This window comes from Heterodontus francisci, chromosome 30, assembly GCF_036365525.1.
Source record: "Heterodontus francisci isolate sHetFra1 chromosome 30, sHetFra1.hap1, whole genome shotgun sequence".
In the NCBI taxonomy this organism is placed as follows: Eukaryota; Metazoa; Chordata; class Chondrichthyes; order Heterodontiformes; family Heterodontidae; genus Heterodontus; species Heterodontus francisci.
Genome location: NC_090400.1, coordinates 29,300,932 through 29,319,149, shown reverse-complemented (window position 1 = coordinate 29,319,149; position 18,218 = coordinate 29,300,932). Strand labels below are relative to the sequence as shown.

Here is an 18,218-nt window from a genome sequence, read left to right as displayed (position 1 = left end):
GGACTCTTCTCAGCAAATGGTTCGTTTTATTCAGTTGTCTATTTTCTCTGACTTTCATCCAGTGAAAAGTATGTCTGATTTTGCATCCTGTAGTATTTCAGAAATGTTTGATAAAAAATGTCACCCAGATTATCACAGAAACGTTCAATGTGCATGATATGTTTATGTTGCGACATTTTCTCCCACTCATCTGTGAACCCAGTATTTCTGACAATCAAACAATAATAGTACTTCATAAATGGCAAATCCTGCGAAACTGGTACTGGAGCTGTCAGGCACTTGGAACCGCATTCGGAATCAAATGAAAAGTCCTGCCTCGTTAAAGCCTGAAAATTCTCATAGAATATACAGCCATTCATTCATGAAACATCTTGAACCTTTGAAACACCTCACTAGCTGACATTTTGCTGAGTCTGGCAACCTTCCTCTCCCTTCTTCAGCTTTTCCTCCCACCCCAACCCCAAAGATGTATCAAAGTCAAATGAAAGGGTGAATTGCTGTCATTTGTTTCCCAATTTTATCTTAATCCAATAATCTAATCTATATGACTCATCTCTTAGGGTGACTCTTAACGAATTTCCAAAATCTATTCACATTAAATTTCTGCTAAACTACAGTATAATGCTATTGGATTATCCCCATGAATGTGAATCATCTCACTGAGTAATGATATCCTTCATAGCTTGCAAAATAGGAATATGACAATGTAGATTATAATGCTGTAAATTAAAAATCATGAGGAAGGTTGTAGCTCATGATATGCAAATTCCTCTGTGCGGGTGATGCAGTTAAAGGATCAGGAAGATTAATTTACATTTTCTGTTCCTCAGATGCAAAGAATTGAGCTACCCCAAGAACCTGCCACAGATTTCCATCATTTTCATCTTTGTGAATGAAGCTCTGTCCGTCATCCTCCGCTCTGTGCACAGTGCAGTGAATCACACGCCAGCCCATCTACTGAAGGAAATTATCCTTGTGGATGACAACAGTGATGATGGTACAGTAAGCTTCAAAATATGTGATAGAAAAACTGCATGCACTACAGGCCTGCCTGACCTTGTGCACATCTGTATGTTTTTGGAGGTTTGTGAAAACATTTGAGTAACTCATTGGGTGTTCCATGGCCATCTCCTCATGAGGAATTATGCGATCACAGTTTTCGGATGCCCTCTCCAGTGCCTTGCCTCTGCTTTATGTTGTGGCCAATTTATTCTGCAACAACGTGATTTAATAAGGGTAAGGCTGGCAGTGGAGGAATGCGTGGTGAATGTAATAGCAGAGGTGAAATGTTCGTTCATGGGATGTGAGCATGGCTGGCAAGGCCAGCATTTGTTACCCATCCCTGAGAAGGTGATGGTGAGCTGCCTTCTTGAACCACTGTGGTCCATGAGGCGTAGGTGCACCCACAGTGCTGTTAGGGAGGGAGTTCCAGGATTTTGACCCAGTGACAGTGAAGGAACCGTGATATGGTTCCAAGTCAGGATGGTGTGTGACTTGGTGAGGAACTTGCAGGTGATGGTGTTCATATGCATCTGACGCCCTTGTCCTTTTAGTTGGTAGAGGTCGCGGGTTTGGAAGGCGCTGTTGAAGGAGGCTTGGCGAGTTGCTGCGATGCGTCTTGTAGATGCTACACACTGCTGCCACTGTGCGCCAGTGGTGAAGGAAGAGAATGTTTAAGGTGGTGGATGGGATGCCAATCAAGTAGGCTGCTTTGTCCTGGATGGTGTCGAGCTTCGAGAGTGCTGTTGGAGCCACACTCATCCAGGCAAGTGGAGAGTATTCCATCATACTCCTGACTTTTGCCTTGTAGATGGTGGACTGGCTTTGGAGAGTCAGGAGTTGAGTTACTCGCTGCAGAATTCCCAGCCTCTGGCCTGCTCTTGTAGCCACAGTATTTATATGGCTGGTCTAGTTAAATTTCTGGTCAATGGTAATCCCCAGGAAGTTGATGGTGGGAGATTCAGCAATGATCACAGAATCACAGAATTGTTACAGTGCAGAAGGAGGCCATTTGGCCCATCATGTCTGCACCTGCTCTCTGAAAGAGCAATTCCCTCAGTTCCTTGCCCCTGCCTTCTCCCCGTAACCCTGCACGTTCTTCCTTTTCATATAACAGTCTAATTCCCTTTTGAATGCTTCAATTGAACCTGCCTCCACCACGTTCTCAGGCAGCACATGCCAGACTTTAACTACTCGTTGCGTGAAAAAGTTTTTCCTCATGTCACTTTTGCTTCTCTTACCAAATACTTTAAATCTATGCCCTTTCGTTCTCGATCCTTTCACAAGTGGGAACAGTTTCTCTCTATCTACTCTGTCCAGACCCCTCATGATTTTGAATAACTCTATCAAATCACCTCTCAGCCTTCTTTTCTCCAAGGAAAACAGTCCTAACTTCTCCAGTCTATCTTCATAACTGATATTCCTCATCCCTGGAATCATTCTCATGAATCTTTTCTATACTCTCTCCAATGCCCTCACGTTTTTCCTCAAGTGGATGCAGTACTCCAGCTGAGGCCGAACTACAGTCTTATATAAGATAATGCTAATGCCATTGAGCATCAAAGGGAGATGGTTAGATTCTCTCTTGACGGTAATAGTCATTGGCTGACACATGTATACAATGACTGTTACTTGCCACTTAACAGCCAAAGTCTGAATATTATCCAGGTCTTGCTGCATATGGGCACGGGCTGCTTCAAAATCTGAGGCCTCACAAATGGTACTAAACATTTTGCAATCATCAGTGAACATCCCCACTTCTGACCGTATGATGGATAAAAGGCCATTGATGAAGCAGCTGAAGATGGTTGGGCCTTGGACACTGCTTTGAGGAACCCCTGCAGTGATGTCCTGGGGCTGAGATGGTTAGTCTCCAATAATCACAACCATCTTCCTTTGCGCTAGGTATCACTCCAACCAGTGGAGAGTTTTCCCCCGATTCCCATTGGCTCCAGTTTTGCTCGGGCTCTTTGATGTCATACCCGGTCAAATGCTGCCTTGATGTCAAGGGCAGTCGCTCTCACCTCACCTCTGGAATTCCGCGCTTTTGAACAAAGAGCAAAGAACAAAGATAATTACAGCACAGGAACAGGCCCTTCGGCCCTCCAAGCCTGCGCCGATCCAGATCCTCTCTCTAAACATGTCGCCTATTTTCTAAGCTTCTGTATCTCTTTTCTTCCTGCCCATTCATGTATCTGTCTAGATACATCTTAAAAGACTCCATCGTGCCCGCATCTACCACCTCCGCTGGCAATGCGTTCCAGGCACCCACCACCCTCTGCGTAAAGAACTTTCCACGCATATCCCCCCTAAACTTTTCCCCTTTCACTTTGAACTCGTGTCCTCTAGTAATTGAAACCCCCACTCTGGGAAAAAGCTTCTTGCTATCCACCCTGTCTATACCTCTCATGATTTTGTACACCTCAATCAGGTCCCCCCTCAACCTCCGTCTTTCTAATGAAAATAATCCTAATCTACTCAACCTCTCTTCATAGCTAGCGCCCTCCATACCAGGCAACATCCTGGTGAACCTCCTCTGCACCCTTTCCAAAGCATCCACATCCTTTTGATAATGTGGCGACCAGAACTGTACGCAGTATTCCAAATGTGGCCGAACCAAAGTCCTATACAACTGTAACATGACCTGCCAACTCTTGTACTCAATGCCCCGTCCGATGAAGGAAAGCATGCCGTATGCCTTCTTGACCACTCTATTTACCTGCGTTGCCACCTTCAGGGAACAGTGGACCTGAACACCCAAATCTCTCTGGACATCAATTTTCCCCAGGACTTTTCCATTTACTGTATAGTTCACTCTTGAATTGGATCTTCCAAAATGCATCACCTCGCATTTGCCCTGATTGAACTCCATCTGCCATTTCTCTGCCCAACTCTCCAATCTATCTATATTCTGCTGTATTCTCTGACAGTCCCCTTCACTATCTGCTACTCCACCAATCTTAGTGTCGTCTGCAAATTTGCTAATCAGTCCACCTATACTTTCCTCCAAATCATTAATGTATATCACAAACAACAGTGGTCCCAGCACGGATCCCTGTGGAACACCACTGGTCACACGTCTCCATTTTGAGAAACTCCCTTCTACTGCTACTCTCTGTCTCCTGTTGCCCAGCCAGTTCTTTATCCATCTAGCTAGTACACCTTGAATCCCAAGCGCCTTCACTTTCTCCATCAGCCTGCCATGGGGAACCTTATCAAACGCCTTACTGAAGTCCATGTATATGACATCGACAGCCCTTCCCTCATCAATCAACTTTGTCACTTCCTCAAAGAATTCTATTAAGTTGGTAAGACATGACCTTCCCTGCACAAAACCATGTTACCTATCACTGATGAGCCCATTTTCTTCCAAATGGGAATAGATCCTATCCCTCAGTATCTTCTCCAGCAGCTTCCCTACCACTGACGTCAGGCTCACCGGTCTATAATTACCTGGATTATCCCTGCTACCCTTCTTAAACAAGGGGACAACTTTAGCAATTCTCCAGTCCTCCGGGACCTCACCCGTGTTTAAGGATGCTGCAAAGATATCTGTTAAGGCCCCAGCTATTTCCTCTCTCGCTTCCCTCAGTAACCTGGGATAGATCCCATCCGGACCTGGGGACTTGTCCACCTTAATGCCCTTTAGAATACCCAACACTTCCTCCCTCCTTATGCCGACTTGACCTAGAGTAATCAAACATCTGTTCCTAACCTCAACATCCGTCATGTCCCTCTCCTCGGTGAATACCGATGCAAAGTATTCGTTTAGAATCTCACCCATTTTCTCTGAGTCCAAGCATAACATTCCTCCTTTGTCCTTTAGTGGGCCAATCCTTTCTCTAGATACCCTCTTTCTCCTTATATATGAATAAAAGGCTTTGGGATTTTCCTTAACCCTGTTTGCTAAAGATATTTCATGACCCCTTTTAGCCCTCTTAATTCCTCGTTTCAGATTGGTCCTACATTCCCGATATTCTTTCAAAGCTTCGTCTTTCATCAGCCGCCTAGACCTTATGTATGCTTCCTTTTTCCTCTTAGCTAGTCTCACAATTTCACCTGTCATCCATGGTTCCCTAATCTTGCCATTTCTATCCCTCATTTTCACAGGAACATGTCTCTCCTGCACGCTAATCAACCTCTCTTTAAAAGCCTCCCACATATCACATGTGGATTTACCTTCAAACAGCTGCTCCCAATCTACATTTCCCAGCTCCTGCCGAATTTTGGTATAGTTGGCCTTCCCCCAATTTAGCACTCTTCCTTTAGGACCACTCTCGTCTTTGTCCATGAGTATTTTAAAGCTTACGGAATTGTGATCACTATTCCCAAAGTAGTCCCCTACTGAAACTTCAACAACCTGGCCGGGCTCATTCCCCAACACCAGGTCCAGTATGGCCCCTTCCCGAGTTGGACTATTTACATACTGCTCTAGAAAACCCTCCTGGATGCTCCTTACAAATTCTGCTCCATCTAGACCTCTAACACTAAGCGAATCCCAGTCAATGTTGGGAAAATTAAAATCTCCTATCACCACCACCCTGTTGCTCCTGCATCTTTCCATAATCTGTTTACATATTTGTACCTCTATCTCACGCTCGCTGTTGGGAGGCCTGTAGTACAGCCCCAACATTGTTACCGCACCCTTCCTATTTCTGAGTTCTGTCCATATTGCCTCACTGCTCGAGTCCTCCATAGTGCCCTCCTTCAGCACAGCTGTGATATCCTCTTTGACCAGTAATGCAACTCCTCCACCCCTTTTACCTCCCTCTCTATCCCGCCTGAAGCATCGATATCCTGGGATATTTAGTTGCCAATCATGCCCTTCCCTCAACCAAGTCTCAGTAATAGCAATAACATCATACTCCCAGGTACTAATCCAAGCCCTAAGTTCATCTGCCTTACTAACTACACTTCTTGCATTAAAACAAATGCACCTCAGACCACCAGTCCCTTTATATTCATCATCTGCTCCCTGCCTGCTCTTCCCCTTAGTCACACTGACTTCATTATCTAGTTTCTTACAGGCTTTTGTTACTACCTCCTCACTGTCAACTGACCTCAATTGGTTCCCATCCCCCTGCCACATTAGTTTAAACCCTCCCCAACTGCGTTAGCAAAAGCACCTCCAAGGACATTGGTTCCAGTCCGGCCCAGGTGTAGACCGTCCAATTTGTAATAGTCCCACCTCCCCCAGAACCGGTCCCAATGTCCCAAAAATCTGAACCCCTCCTTCCTGCACCATCTCTCAAGCCACGCATTCATCCTGACTATTCTTTCATTTTTACTCTGACTATCACGTGGCACTGGTAGTAATCCTGAGATTACTACCTCTGAGATCCTACTTTTTAACTTGGCTCCTAACTCCCTAAACTCTGCTTGTAGGACCTCATCCCGTTTTTTACCTATATCATTAGTGCCTATGTGCACAATGACAACTGGCTGTTCACCCTCCCCCTTTAGAATGTTCTGCAGCCGATCTGAGACATCCCTGACCCGTGCACCTGGGAGGCAACATACCATTCGGGAGCCTCGTTTTCGACCACAGAACCGCCTGTCTACTCCCCTTACAATCGAATCCCCTACGACTATAGCCCTTCCACTCTTTTTCCCGCCCTTCTGAGCAGCAGAGCCAGCCACGGTGCCATGGACCTGGCTACTGCTGCCTTCCCCTGGTGAGCCATCTCCCTCAACAGTATCCAAAACGGTATACTTGTTTTGGAGGGAGATGACCGCAGGGGACTCCTGCGCTGCCTTCCTGCTCTTTCTCTGCCTTTTGGTCACCCATTCCCTTTCTCCCTCAGCAATCCTAATCTGCGGTGTGACCAATTCACTAAACGTGCTATCCACGACCTCCTCAGCATCGCGCATGCTCCAAAGTGAGTCCATCCGCAGCTCGAGAGCCGTCATGTGGTCTAACAAGAGCTGCAGCTGGACACACTTCCTGCACGTGAAGGAGTCAGGGTCATCAGCCATGTCCCTGAGCTCCCACATTGAGCAAGAGGAGCATGATACGGGTCTGAGATCTCCTGCCATTTTTAATCTTAAGTTTAAACTTAGTTAAATGAAAAAGGAACGAAAAGTTTTTACCAATCACAATAAAACCAGAGAAATCGAAAAAGCCTTACCTTATAAACACCCCACCGAGTCCTTTTTTTTTTGCTTAGAGGAGGAGGGCGGGTGGGAGACACTACAAGTGTCTCAAATATATAGTGTTTTACTTACCCAGCAGCCCCCTGGCCTCCACCGAAAAACAAAAGGAAATTAAATTTACTTTCAAACTGACTTTACCAGCTGCTCACTCACTCACACGCTGCTCCCGAAAAAGCTGCTGCACTGAAAGGAAAGTTATTTTAAACCGCCCAAATATATAGTGTTTTACTTACCCAGCAGCCCCCTGGCCTCCGCCGAAAAACAAAAGGAAATTAAATTTACTTTCAAACTGACTTTCCCAGCTGCTCACTCGCTCACACGCTGCTCCCGAAAAAGCTGCTGCACTGAAAGGAAAGTTATTTTAAACCGCCCAAATATATAGTGTTTTACTTACCCAGCAGCCCCCTGGCCTCCGCCGAAAAACAAAAGGAAATTAAATTTACTTTCAAACTGACTTTCCCAGCTGCTCACTCGCTCACACGCTGCTCCCGAAAAAGCTGCTGCACTGTTTTGTTCAGTTTTGGACCAAGGCTGGAATGAGCTCTGGAGCTGATTGGCCCTTGCAGAAACCAAACTGAGCTTCGGTAAGCAAGTTATTGTTGTGTAAGTGCTGCTTGAGAGCACTGTCGATGACACCTTCCATCATTTTGCTGTTGATTGAGAGTAGACTGATGGGATGTTAATTGGTTGGTTTGGATTTGTCCTGATATTTGTGGACAGGACATACCTGGGCAATTTGCGACATTGCCGGGTAGATGCCAGTGATGTAGCTGTACTGGAACAGCTTAGCTAGAGGCGCGGCTAGTTCTGGAGCACAGGTCTTTACTACAGCCAGGATGTTGTCAGGCCCCATAGCCTCTCCAGTATCCAATGCCTTCAGCCATTTTTTGATATCACGTGAAGTGAATTGAATTGACTGAAGACTGCTATCTGTGACGCTGGGGACCTCAGGAGGAGGCTGAGATGGATCATTCACTCAGCATTTCTGGCTGAAGATGTTTGCAAATGTTTCAGCCTTGTCTTTTACACTGATGTGTTGGGTTCCCCCATCATTGAGGATGGGGATGTTTGTGGAGGCTCCTCCTCCAGTTAGTTATTTCATTGCCCACCAGCGTTCCCGGCCGGACATGGCAGGACTGCAGAGATTTGATCTGATTGGTTGTTTACAGGACGATTTTGCTGTATTGCATGTTGCTTCTGCTGCATAGCATGCATGTAGTCCTGTGTTGTAGTTTCACCAGGTCAGCACCTCATTTTTAGGTATTCTTGGTGCTGCTCCTGGCATGCTCTCCTACACTCTTCATTGAGTGTAAAGATGCAAGAGTGGAGGAATGTGTTTATGGGATTTCACAAGGAAATTTCTGAGTGTTTGGATAGGTATGTAGTAATAGTGCAGGCTAGTGAGTTAATAGGTTCCTTTAACCATATTGCTCTGCGAAAGTAGAGTGCATATTGCTTTATTCGGGTGAAGACTGGTGGTACCCAGAGTGGTCACGGAAGAAAGAAGAACCATTGTGAGTGTCTTATCTTACCTTGGTGAGATTATTGATTCTTTTCCTGTACTGCTGTGCTGTCCTAAGAGTGAGAGAATTGGTCAAGAGTTCCAGTGCCACCTCCCTCTAAGGGGCATGGCTGACTGTTCTACCAGGCTTGGAGGATCGCTGTCCCATGAGACTGTGCCTCTTCCCTCCCACCTTGTCTAAGAGGGTAATGAGGTCCTCCTCTGAGAAGTTAACTATTTTTCTTCTCCCACCTTTTCTGCCTGCTTGCCTATTGGGTATAGGTTCTGCCTGCTTTTCTATTCTACTGTCAACATAGAATTAAGATGTGGGTTATAGATGCTGTGGGGAGATTAGGAAATGTTTCCCAGGGTTATGTTGAAAACTGAAGTCTGCAGAATGTTTCTATGCAGTTACACAATTAATACAGTCAAGTTTCTTGTTCAACAGTTGACACTGATTTGTGGGTTGGAAAATCTGCTGGTGAACTGCGTAATTTTCTGGTGCAATAACAGTGCAACTACAGTATACCTGACGTTGAGGAAATTCAGGCATTTAAAACACTCATCTAACATTTGGTGTCTATTGATTTGAGCAATGTTTTCTGTGTTTTTATCACGCTACAGAAGAACTAAAGGCCCCACTGGAAGAATATGTTCACAAGCGCTACCCTGGTCTGGTGAAGGTGGTGAGGAATGAAAAGCGTGAAGGGCTGATCCGAGCCCGAGTCCAGGGATGGAAAGCTGCAACAGCATTAATCACAGGGTTCTTTGATGCCCATGTGGAGTTTAGTGCAGGCTGGTAAGTAGCAGCGAACACGACAGACTTTTAATGAAACAACGTAATTAGTTAACATAAAATGGATATATTCCATTTTCAATACCTTCCCTATCTTCAGAAGGACTCTCTGATCCACATATTCTCCAGTCAATGAGGAAGTTGGATAAAAGGGTAAGAGTTTTCTATAGCTTTACCTGCCATCACAACTAGGGAGCTGTTTGTGGACCAGCAAGGGAGCATTCAAGTTTGAGAAATGTTGCAAGAGCTGTCGTGTAAATTGTTGTGAATGATATTTGGTGTAAAGAATTGGAAATGACTGATTTAGAATAGGTGGACATGAGTTTGAGGTAAATGGAAGTTATACCATATAGAACAGTTCAAAATATATGGCTCAAATGTTGGAGCACAATCCCAAGTAGTGATAGCTACTTTCTACAAACCATATAAAAACAAGAAATGCTGGAAATACTCAGCAGGTCCGGCAGCATCTGTGGAGAGAGAAGCAGAGTTAACGTTTCAGGTCAGTGACCCTTCTTCAGAACTAGCAGATATTAGAAATGTGAAAGGTTTTAAGCAAGTAAAGTGGGGGTGGGGCAAGAGATAACAAAGGAGAAGGTGTAGATAGGACAAGGTCACAGAGAATAACCAACCAGAAGATCATGGAACAAAGGCAAACAATATGTTAATGGTGTGTTGAAAGACAAAGCATTAGTACAGATAGGGTATTAACAGACTGAAAACTGAACAGCCACAAGTACAAACATGAAAAAAAACAGTGGGTGGGCAAACTGAACAAACTAAGATATGGTGGTGGATGGGGTGCCAATCAAATGGGCTGCTTTGTCTTGGATGATGTCGAGCTTCTTGAGTGTTGTTGGAGCTGCACCCATCCAGACAAGTGGAGTGTATTCCATCACACTCCTGACTTGTGCTTTGTAGATGGTGGACAGGCTTTGGGGAGTTGAATTACTTGTTGCATAAGTCCCAGCTCCTGACCTGCCCTTGTAGCCATTGTATTTATATGGTTGTTCCCATTAAGCTTCTGGCCAATGGTAACCTCCTGCATGTTGATGGTGGGGCATTCAGCGATGGTAATGCCGTTGAATGTTAAGGGGAGATGGTTAGATTATATTGTGTTAGAGATGGTCATTGCCTGGCACATGTGTGGCGCGAATGTTAGCTCATCAAAGAATTCAATCAAGTTTGTCAGACACAATTTGCCTTTATCAAATCCGTGCTGGCTTTTCTTGATTAAGCCATGCTTTTCTAAACGAAAGTTAATTTTGTCCCTGATAACAGTTTTCAATAATTTCCCTACCATCCATTTAGAGTGACTGGCCTGTAGTTTCCTGGTTGATCCCTCTCCCCTTTCTTGAATACTCATGTAACAGTTGCAGCTGTCCAGTTCTCCAGCATTACTCCTGTATCCAATGAGGATTGACAGATTGTGACCAATGTCTCTACTATTTCTACCTTTGCTTATTACAGCAACCTAGGATACATTCCATCTAATCCAGGTGACTTACCAAATTTCAGTAATGCTAATCCTTTCACCATATCTTCTGTATCTATTACTATCCCGTCCATAACTTCCCTATCCTCTTTTCGTATAACCTCCACATCATCCGCTTCCTTTGTGAAGACAGATGCAAAGTATTCATTTAATACTTTAGCCATGTCCTCTGCCTCTACACAAAGATTTCCCTTTAGATCATGAATAGGGCCAACTTTTTTCCAGCTAAACATACTTTATATGTTTATAAAATGTTTTAGGATTCATTTAATGTTGCCTGCTAAACTTTTCTTGTAACCTATTTTTGCCTCCCATATTAACTTTTTCAGTTCCGTCCTGTAATTTCCATTATCTTCCTGGTTATTAGCTGAATGTTGCTCCTGAAATTTGTCATAAGCTTCATTTTCCCCTGTTTTATTTTAGCTTTTATTTCCTTTGTTATCCAGGAAGCATTAGCTTTGGATGCTCTATATTTTCCCTTGAAAGGAATATGCCTACTTTATACTTCAATATCTCCTCTTGGAATGCTCCATTACTGCTTTCACCTGCAAGCACCATTTCCAATCTATCTGCACTAGATCACTTCTTAAATCACTGAAATTAGCTCTTCTTCAGTTGACCAATTTTATCTTTTTTATGGTTTCTTTCCATTATTATTCTAAACCAGATTATGCTGTGTGGTCACTGTTAGCTCGATGATCTCCTACTGCAACATGCTCTACTTCATTTCCTGGAACCAGATACAACACTGCTTCATTCTTTGATGGAGTGGAAACATATTGATTGAGAAAGTTGTCTTGTAAATATATCAGACATTCCTCTCTCCTTTTCTACCTTTAACACTATGGGCTGGATTTTCTTCTGTAGACAGGAGCGGAGGTGGGTGTAAAAATTGGTGGCCCGCATGTGCGTGCTGCATGCTGCCTTGCCGCCGCGCTCTTCCTCATGGTGGTCCAGGATAATGAGCCAGTCGGGCCCCCCCCCCCCAAATCACGTGGAGGGGGTGGGCTCTTCGACACCAGCTACAGCGTTAGCTGCCTGAGTGCAGGCGCTGGCGCCATTTTAAAAGGCAGCCAGCCCTGAGGGTCATTCAAATTTTTGTAGAGCTAACCCCCCCCCATGTACTGCCAATAAATCTATCACCCCTTCTCCCCCAATAACAAATAAATTCAAAATTTGCCCGCCCCCCACCAAAACACCTTCAACACTTGCCCTTCCGCACCCCCCCCGCTACCCCTGGCCCCAAACAGATCAAAGTGCAGAGGTCTCCTCTTCCCATCCTCTCCCACACTATTAATTTGCATTACAGCCCATTCCCTGCCCCCCTTCACTGCACTAAAAATCATAAGTTCCCCCCTTCCCCACCACGGTGGCGCCTGCTTTCCCTGGATGGGAAAGTGAAGACGCGTGAGTGCCGGCCCTGTTTGGAAGATCACGGCCCGAAGATAAGATTGCTGTTGATTATTTTTAATGTATTCATTTCATTAATTTAAATATGTTAATCCTGGTCCCGTCACCCAGCGGCTGGGGGCTGCCATGGAGCCTCACTGCCGATGGAAAGATCAGGCCTGGCACTACCGTGGCGGGCCACTGCCAGAACTATCTTCCAGCCCCCTCTACCATGGAGCCCGGCGTCGGGAGTTCAATAAAATCCCAGCCTATATGTTTTTCCCAGTCTATTTGAAGGTAATTAAAATCTTCTAATATTACTGCTCTATTTTTGTTACACACTTTGAAATTTGCCAAAAATTCTGCTCAAATGTGTCCTCGCTATTTGGAGCTCTAAAAAAAACTCCCAGCTCCCCCTCTATTTGTTACTCAAGCCAAATAGATTCAGTCCTAGAATAATCTAGCGTATACTTTCTATTTAGAACTGTAACATCATCATAAATCAATACTGTCATTCCCCCCTCCTCTTTTTTCCTTCTCTATCATTCCCGAATACCTGGTAACCAGGAATATTAAGAGCCATTCCTGTCCTTGTTTGAGCTATTTTTCGCTTAATGTAACCATGTCATAATCCCTTTTGGCAACTTGTGCTTGCAGCTCATTAATCTTATTAATTACACGGACATTGACATATATACAACTTAACACTTCCTTTGTCACTTTTGCTATTTTCCTCAATCTGGTCCCTGCAATTTTTGGGATATTTCTAATTTTTCTGCTATTTATATCTCTCTGTCTGGTTAATTCCGATAACGAACGAGACTCCTCCATGCTAAATAGTTACACGACCCCCGAGCGGTCCGCGTCCAACTTCTTAGAGGGACAAGTGGCGTACTCTCTGTCCTCGGATCTCATTACTGCTCCTTTCTATTTTCTGATTCCTCTCTTCCTGCTGAAGTAATTTAAACCCTCCCCAGCAATATCGTTTACCTAGTTTTGGATCTCTCCCATAAGTGGAAACATTTTTTCTACATCTATCAACTCTTTTATTATCTTAAAGGGCCTCTTTCAGGTTACCCCTTATCATCTTCTTTCTAGACAAAACAGCCCCAACCTACTCAGCCTTTCCAGATGCTCTCAGGTCTGGTATCATGCTTGTGGGTCATTTCAACCTTCTCCAATGCCTCAGTACTCTTTTTGTAACATGGAGACCAGAACTGTGTACAGTACTCCAAGTGTGGTTGAACCAAGGTTTGATGTACGTCTAACATAATTTCTCTGCTTTTCAATGTTATCCGTTTAGAAATGAAACACAATGTTTGGTTTGCTTTTTTATGGGCTAATTAAACTGTGCCACTACTTTTAGTAATTTGTGAATGAGTACCCCCAGACCCTTTTGCTCCTCAGATGGAAGCTAAGACGATATTGGAGGATGAGCTTTCATGGGTCTCTTCAAAGGAATTATGGGTTGATATCCAAATGCTGACATTTCACAGGTAAATTTGCAGCCATTGACTGCTATACAGAGCTTGCCTACCAGATAGCTACATCTGGGCAATAGCTGCACACAAACTTGTGAAGAGCTCGTGCCAAATTTGTGTGTGATGAACATGTCCGTTCCATCAAAAGAATATGCATGGAACCTGAAGAAGAAAATCTGCCCCAATAGCATATATTCTGCAAAGCCTACCTAGTGGTTGGATAAAGGGAACATTTATTGGCATTTGCTCTCATGATGAAACTCCTATGCCTATTATTCATAAGGGGTACGGTAGCATAGTGGTTAAGTTACTTGACTCGTAATCCAGTGGGTTCAGATCCCACAATGGCAGTTCGTGAATTTGAATTCAGCTCATTAAATAAATCTGGAATAAAAATCTAGTGTCAGAAATAGCACTGTAAATCATCAGTAGCAGCAGAATTGTACTGCATCTCAATCTGTAACCACATGGCCCAGCACATAGAAACATAGAAAATAGGAGCAGGAGTAGGCCATTCGGCCCTTCGAGCCTGCTCCACCATTCATTATGATCATGGCTGATCATCCAACTCAGTAACCTGTTCCCACTTCCCCCCATATCCTTTGATCCCTTTCGCCCTGTTTCTTACTCTGCCATTATCATCAAGGAAGGCAACCAACCCTGGTCTAATGAAGAGTGTAGTAGAGCATGCCAGGAGCAGCACCAGGTGTACCTGACAATGAGGTGCCAACCTTGTGAAGCTACAACACAGGGCTACATGCATGCTAAAGAGCAGAAGCGGCAGCTATAGACAGAGTTAAGCAATCACACAACCAATTTATCAGATCAAAGCTTAAATCCTGTCACATCCAGTCATGAATGGTAGTGGACAATTAAATAATTAATGGGGGGGAGAAGGCTCTCTGATCATTCTCCTCTCAAAAATGTGGAGCCCAACACGAATGCAGAAGACACGGCTGAAGCATTTGCAACCTCCTTCAGCCAGAAGTGCCGAGTGGATGATCTGTCTTGGTCTCCTCCTGAGATTTCCACCATCACAGATGCCAGTCTTCAGCCAACTTGATTCACTGCATGTAATATCAAGAAACAGCTGAGTGCACTGGATACAGCAAAAGCCAAAGGCCCTGACAACATGCTGGTTGCTGTGCTGAAGGCTTGTGCTCTGGAACTAGTTGCACCTCTAACCAAACTGTTCTAACATAGCTACAACACTGACATCTATCCAACAAAGTGGAAAATTAGCCAGCTATGTTCTGTCAACAAAAAGCAGGACAAATCCAATCGAGCAAATTATTGCCCCATCAGCTTACTCTCAATCGTCAGCAAAGTGATGTAAGGGGTCATTGACAGTGTTGTTAAACGGACTTACTCACCAATAACCTGCTCACTGGTGCTCAGTTTGGATTCCACCAGGACCATTTGGCTCTAGACCTGTTGCAGCCTTGACCCATACATGGACAAAAGACCTGAATTCCAGAAGTTCCAGACATCAAGGCAGCATTTGACCAAGTGTGGGATCCAGGAGCCCTAGCAAAATTGAAGTCAATGGGAATCGGGGGGAAATTCACCACTGGTTGGAGTCATACTTAGCACAAAGAAAGAAGATTGTGGTAGTTGGAGGCCAACCAGCTCAGCCCCAGGCCATCACTGCTGGAGTTCCTCAGGGTAGTGTCCTAGCTCCAACCATCTTCAGTTGCTTCATCAATGACGTTCCCTCCATCATAAGGTCAGAATTGGGAATGTTCACTGATGATTGCACAGTGTTTTGCTCCATTCGCAATTAGTCAGATAATGAAACAGTGTGTGCCGGCAGACACCACAACCTGGACAACATCCAGGCTTGGGCTGATAAATGGCAAGTGACATTCATGACACACAAGTGCCAACAATGCTCAAGATGCTCAACAGCTTCCAGGATAAACCAGTCCTCTTGACTGGCATCCCATCCACCAACTTAAACTTTCACTCCCCCCACCACTGGCGTAATATGGCTGCTGCGCTATTTGCAAGATGCACTGCAGCAACTTGCCAAATCTTCTTCGGCAGCACCTCCCAAACCTGCAACCTCTAGCACTACTTAGAAGGACAAGGGCAGCAGATGTATGGGAACACTATCACCTGCAAGTTCCCCTCCAAGTCACACACATCCTGACTTGGAACTATATCACTATTCCTTCATAGTTGCTGGATCAAAACACTCTGCATAACAGCACTGTGGGAGTACCTTCACCACATGGACTGCAGTAGTTCAAATAGGTGGCTCACCATCACCTTCTTCAGGGCAATTAGGGATTGGCAATAAATGCTAGCCTTACCAGTGATGCCCATGTCCCTTAAATGAATAATTTTTTAAAAAATGAAGACTGTTTCCAGTACTATGCAGACAGCAGACAACATAATTACATCTTGAGTATAGATCACTAACAATACAGCCTGTGGAAAATTACTTTCTGGAATCCAAGCTCTTCGAGCTTTGAAGCCACATTTGGCATTTCTTTCTGTTTTAAATTCCAGATGTCACATTTACAGCACTGAGCAGAAAAATGGAAAATTAAAAATTGGTGATAGTTTTGGCCAAACATGCCACAAAAACCTTTAGGTTTGAATATGTTTTTAATCCCTATTCCATTATTCATTGGTTCTAATTACTGAAAGGTTAATGAATACTCGAGAGAAATAATAACTTTTAAGAGCATCACTGAAAGTTGGAGTCTAGTGCCTCTTAGAAATGCAACTAGTTGCAATAATATATTTTAACATTGCAAAATCTTCCAATGCACTTTACAGTTGGGCAATGAGACCTCTGTTGTCCTTTAGGCTTTTGCACACAGTCGTGGTGTATTCATCAATCACAAGGGGTTCTAATTCTTCAATGTGCAGTTCATCTGTAACCATCTGCCTAGGATCATCCACAATAGCAGTCATGATACTTTTATTTTGAGGTGATCCACTGTGCATTTTTATTTGGCCATAAAGAGAACTGCAAGACTGGCTATAGAACAGCAACTTCAGACAGAAGCCCAAGCTTACAGCATCTCTGTGGCAATCTATATACTGGTCAAGCATGTATCTATGGGAGCCATCACTGTGCACATGGTGAAGCAAAGATTTAGATGCCTTGACAAATCAAAGGGCATATAGTCCAGCCAAAGCCTCACCCCATCACCATTGTTTGCTGTATGTTCCACAAATTTGCAGTACAATAAGCAGTCAACATGGGCCACCCAGAGGAGGTGGGAATGAACTCATAGGAAACTGAAGAGATTGCAAATGTAGCTGGTGAGCCACTTTTGTTTCTGCCAGAACCATTCACCAGACTCTCAGAATTATTCTGTTTGCCCAATGCTTGAAATGTCCTTCCTACATCTTTTTTTAAATTCACTCTCGGGATGTGAGCAATGCTGGCAAGGCCAGCATTTACTGTCCATTCCTAATTGCCGCTGAGCTAGGCCATTTCAGAAGGCAGTTAAGAGTCACAGAATCACAGAATTGTGACAGCGCAGAAGGAGGCCATTCAGCCCACACCGGCTCTGCAAATGAGCAATTCACCTAATGCCATTCCTCCGCCTTCTCCCCGTAACCCTGTATATTCTTCCTTTTCAGATAACAGTCCAATTCACTGCATGAAAACATTTTTCCTCTTGTAGCTTTTGCTTTTTTTGGCAATCACTGTAAATCTGTGCCCTCTCATTCTCGATCCTTTCACAAGTGGGAACTGTTTTTCCCTCTCTACTCTGCCCAGACACGTCAAGAGTTTGAATACCTCTATCAAATCTCCTCTCAGCCTTCTCTTCAACGAAAACAGTCCCAACTTCTCCAATCTATCTTCATAACTGAAGTTCCTAATTCCTGAAACCATTCTCGTGAATCTTTTCTGTACTCTCTCCAATGCCCTCATGTCTTCCTTAAAGTGCGGCACCCAGGACTGGACACAATACTCCAGCTGAGGCCAAACTAGTGTCTATTACAAGTACAACATAGCCTCCTTGCTCTTGTCTGGCATTCCCCTATTAATAAAGCCCAGAATACTGTATGCTTTAATAAAAACAAGAAATGCTGGAACCACTCAGCAGGTCTGGCAGCATCTGTGGAAAGAGAAGCAGAGTTAACGTTTCGGGTCAGTGACCTTCGGAACTAGCAAATATTAGAAATGTCAAAGGTTATAAGCAAGTGAGGCGGGGGTGGGGCAAGAGATAACAAAGGAGAAGGTGTAGATTGGACAAGGTCACATAGCTGACCAAAAGGTCATGGAGCAAAGGCAAACAATATGTTAATGGTGTGTTGAAAGACAAAGCATTAGTACAGATAGGGTGTTAACGGACTGAAGATTGAACAGCAGCAAGGACAAACATGAAAAAAACAGTGGGTAAGCAAACTGAACAAACTAAGATGAAATGAAATAAA

The 18,218-nt window shown here is 44.2% G+C and overlaps 1 protein-coding gene across 1 annotated transcript in view; it reads left to right on the top strand.

The window, feature by feature from the left end:
• The window catches only part of galnt17 (polypeptide N-acetylgalactosaminyltransferase 17), a 388,163-nt gene that overhangs the window by 86,968 nt on the left and 282,977 nt on the right, over window positions 1-18,218 (top strand). Inside the window, exons 3-4 of the mRNA XM_068010281.1 lie at window positions 831-997; window positions 9,278-9,452. Of these exons, the coding sequence (XP_067866382.1) occupies window positions 831-997; window positions 9,278-9,452 (342 nt within the window). The remainder of the gene's footprint in view (window positions 1-830; window positions 998-9,277; window positions 9,453-18,218) is intronic.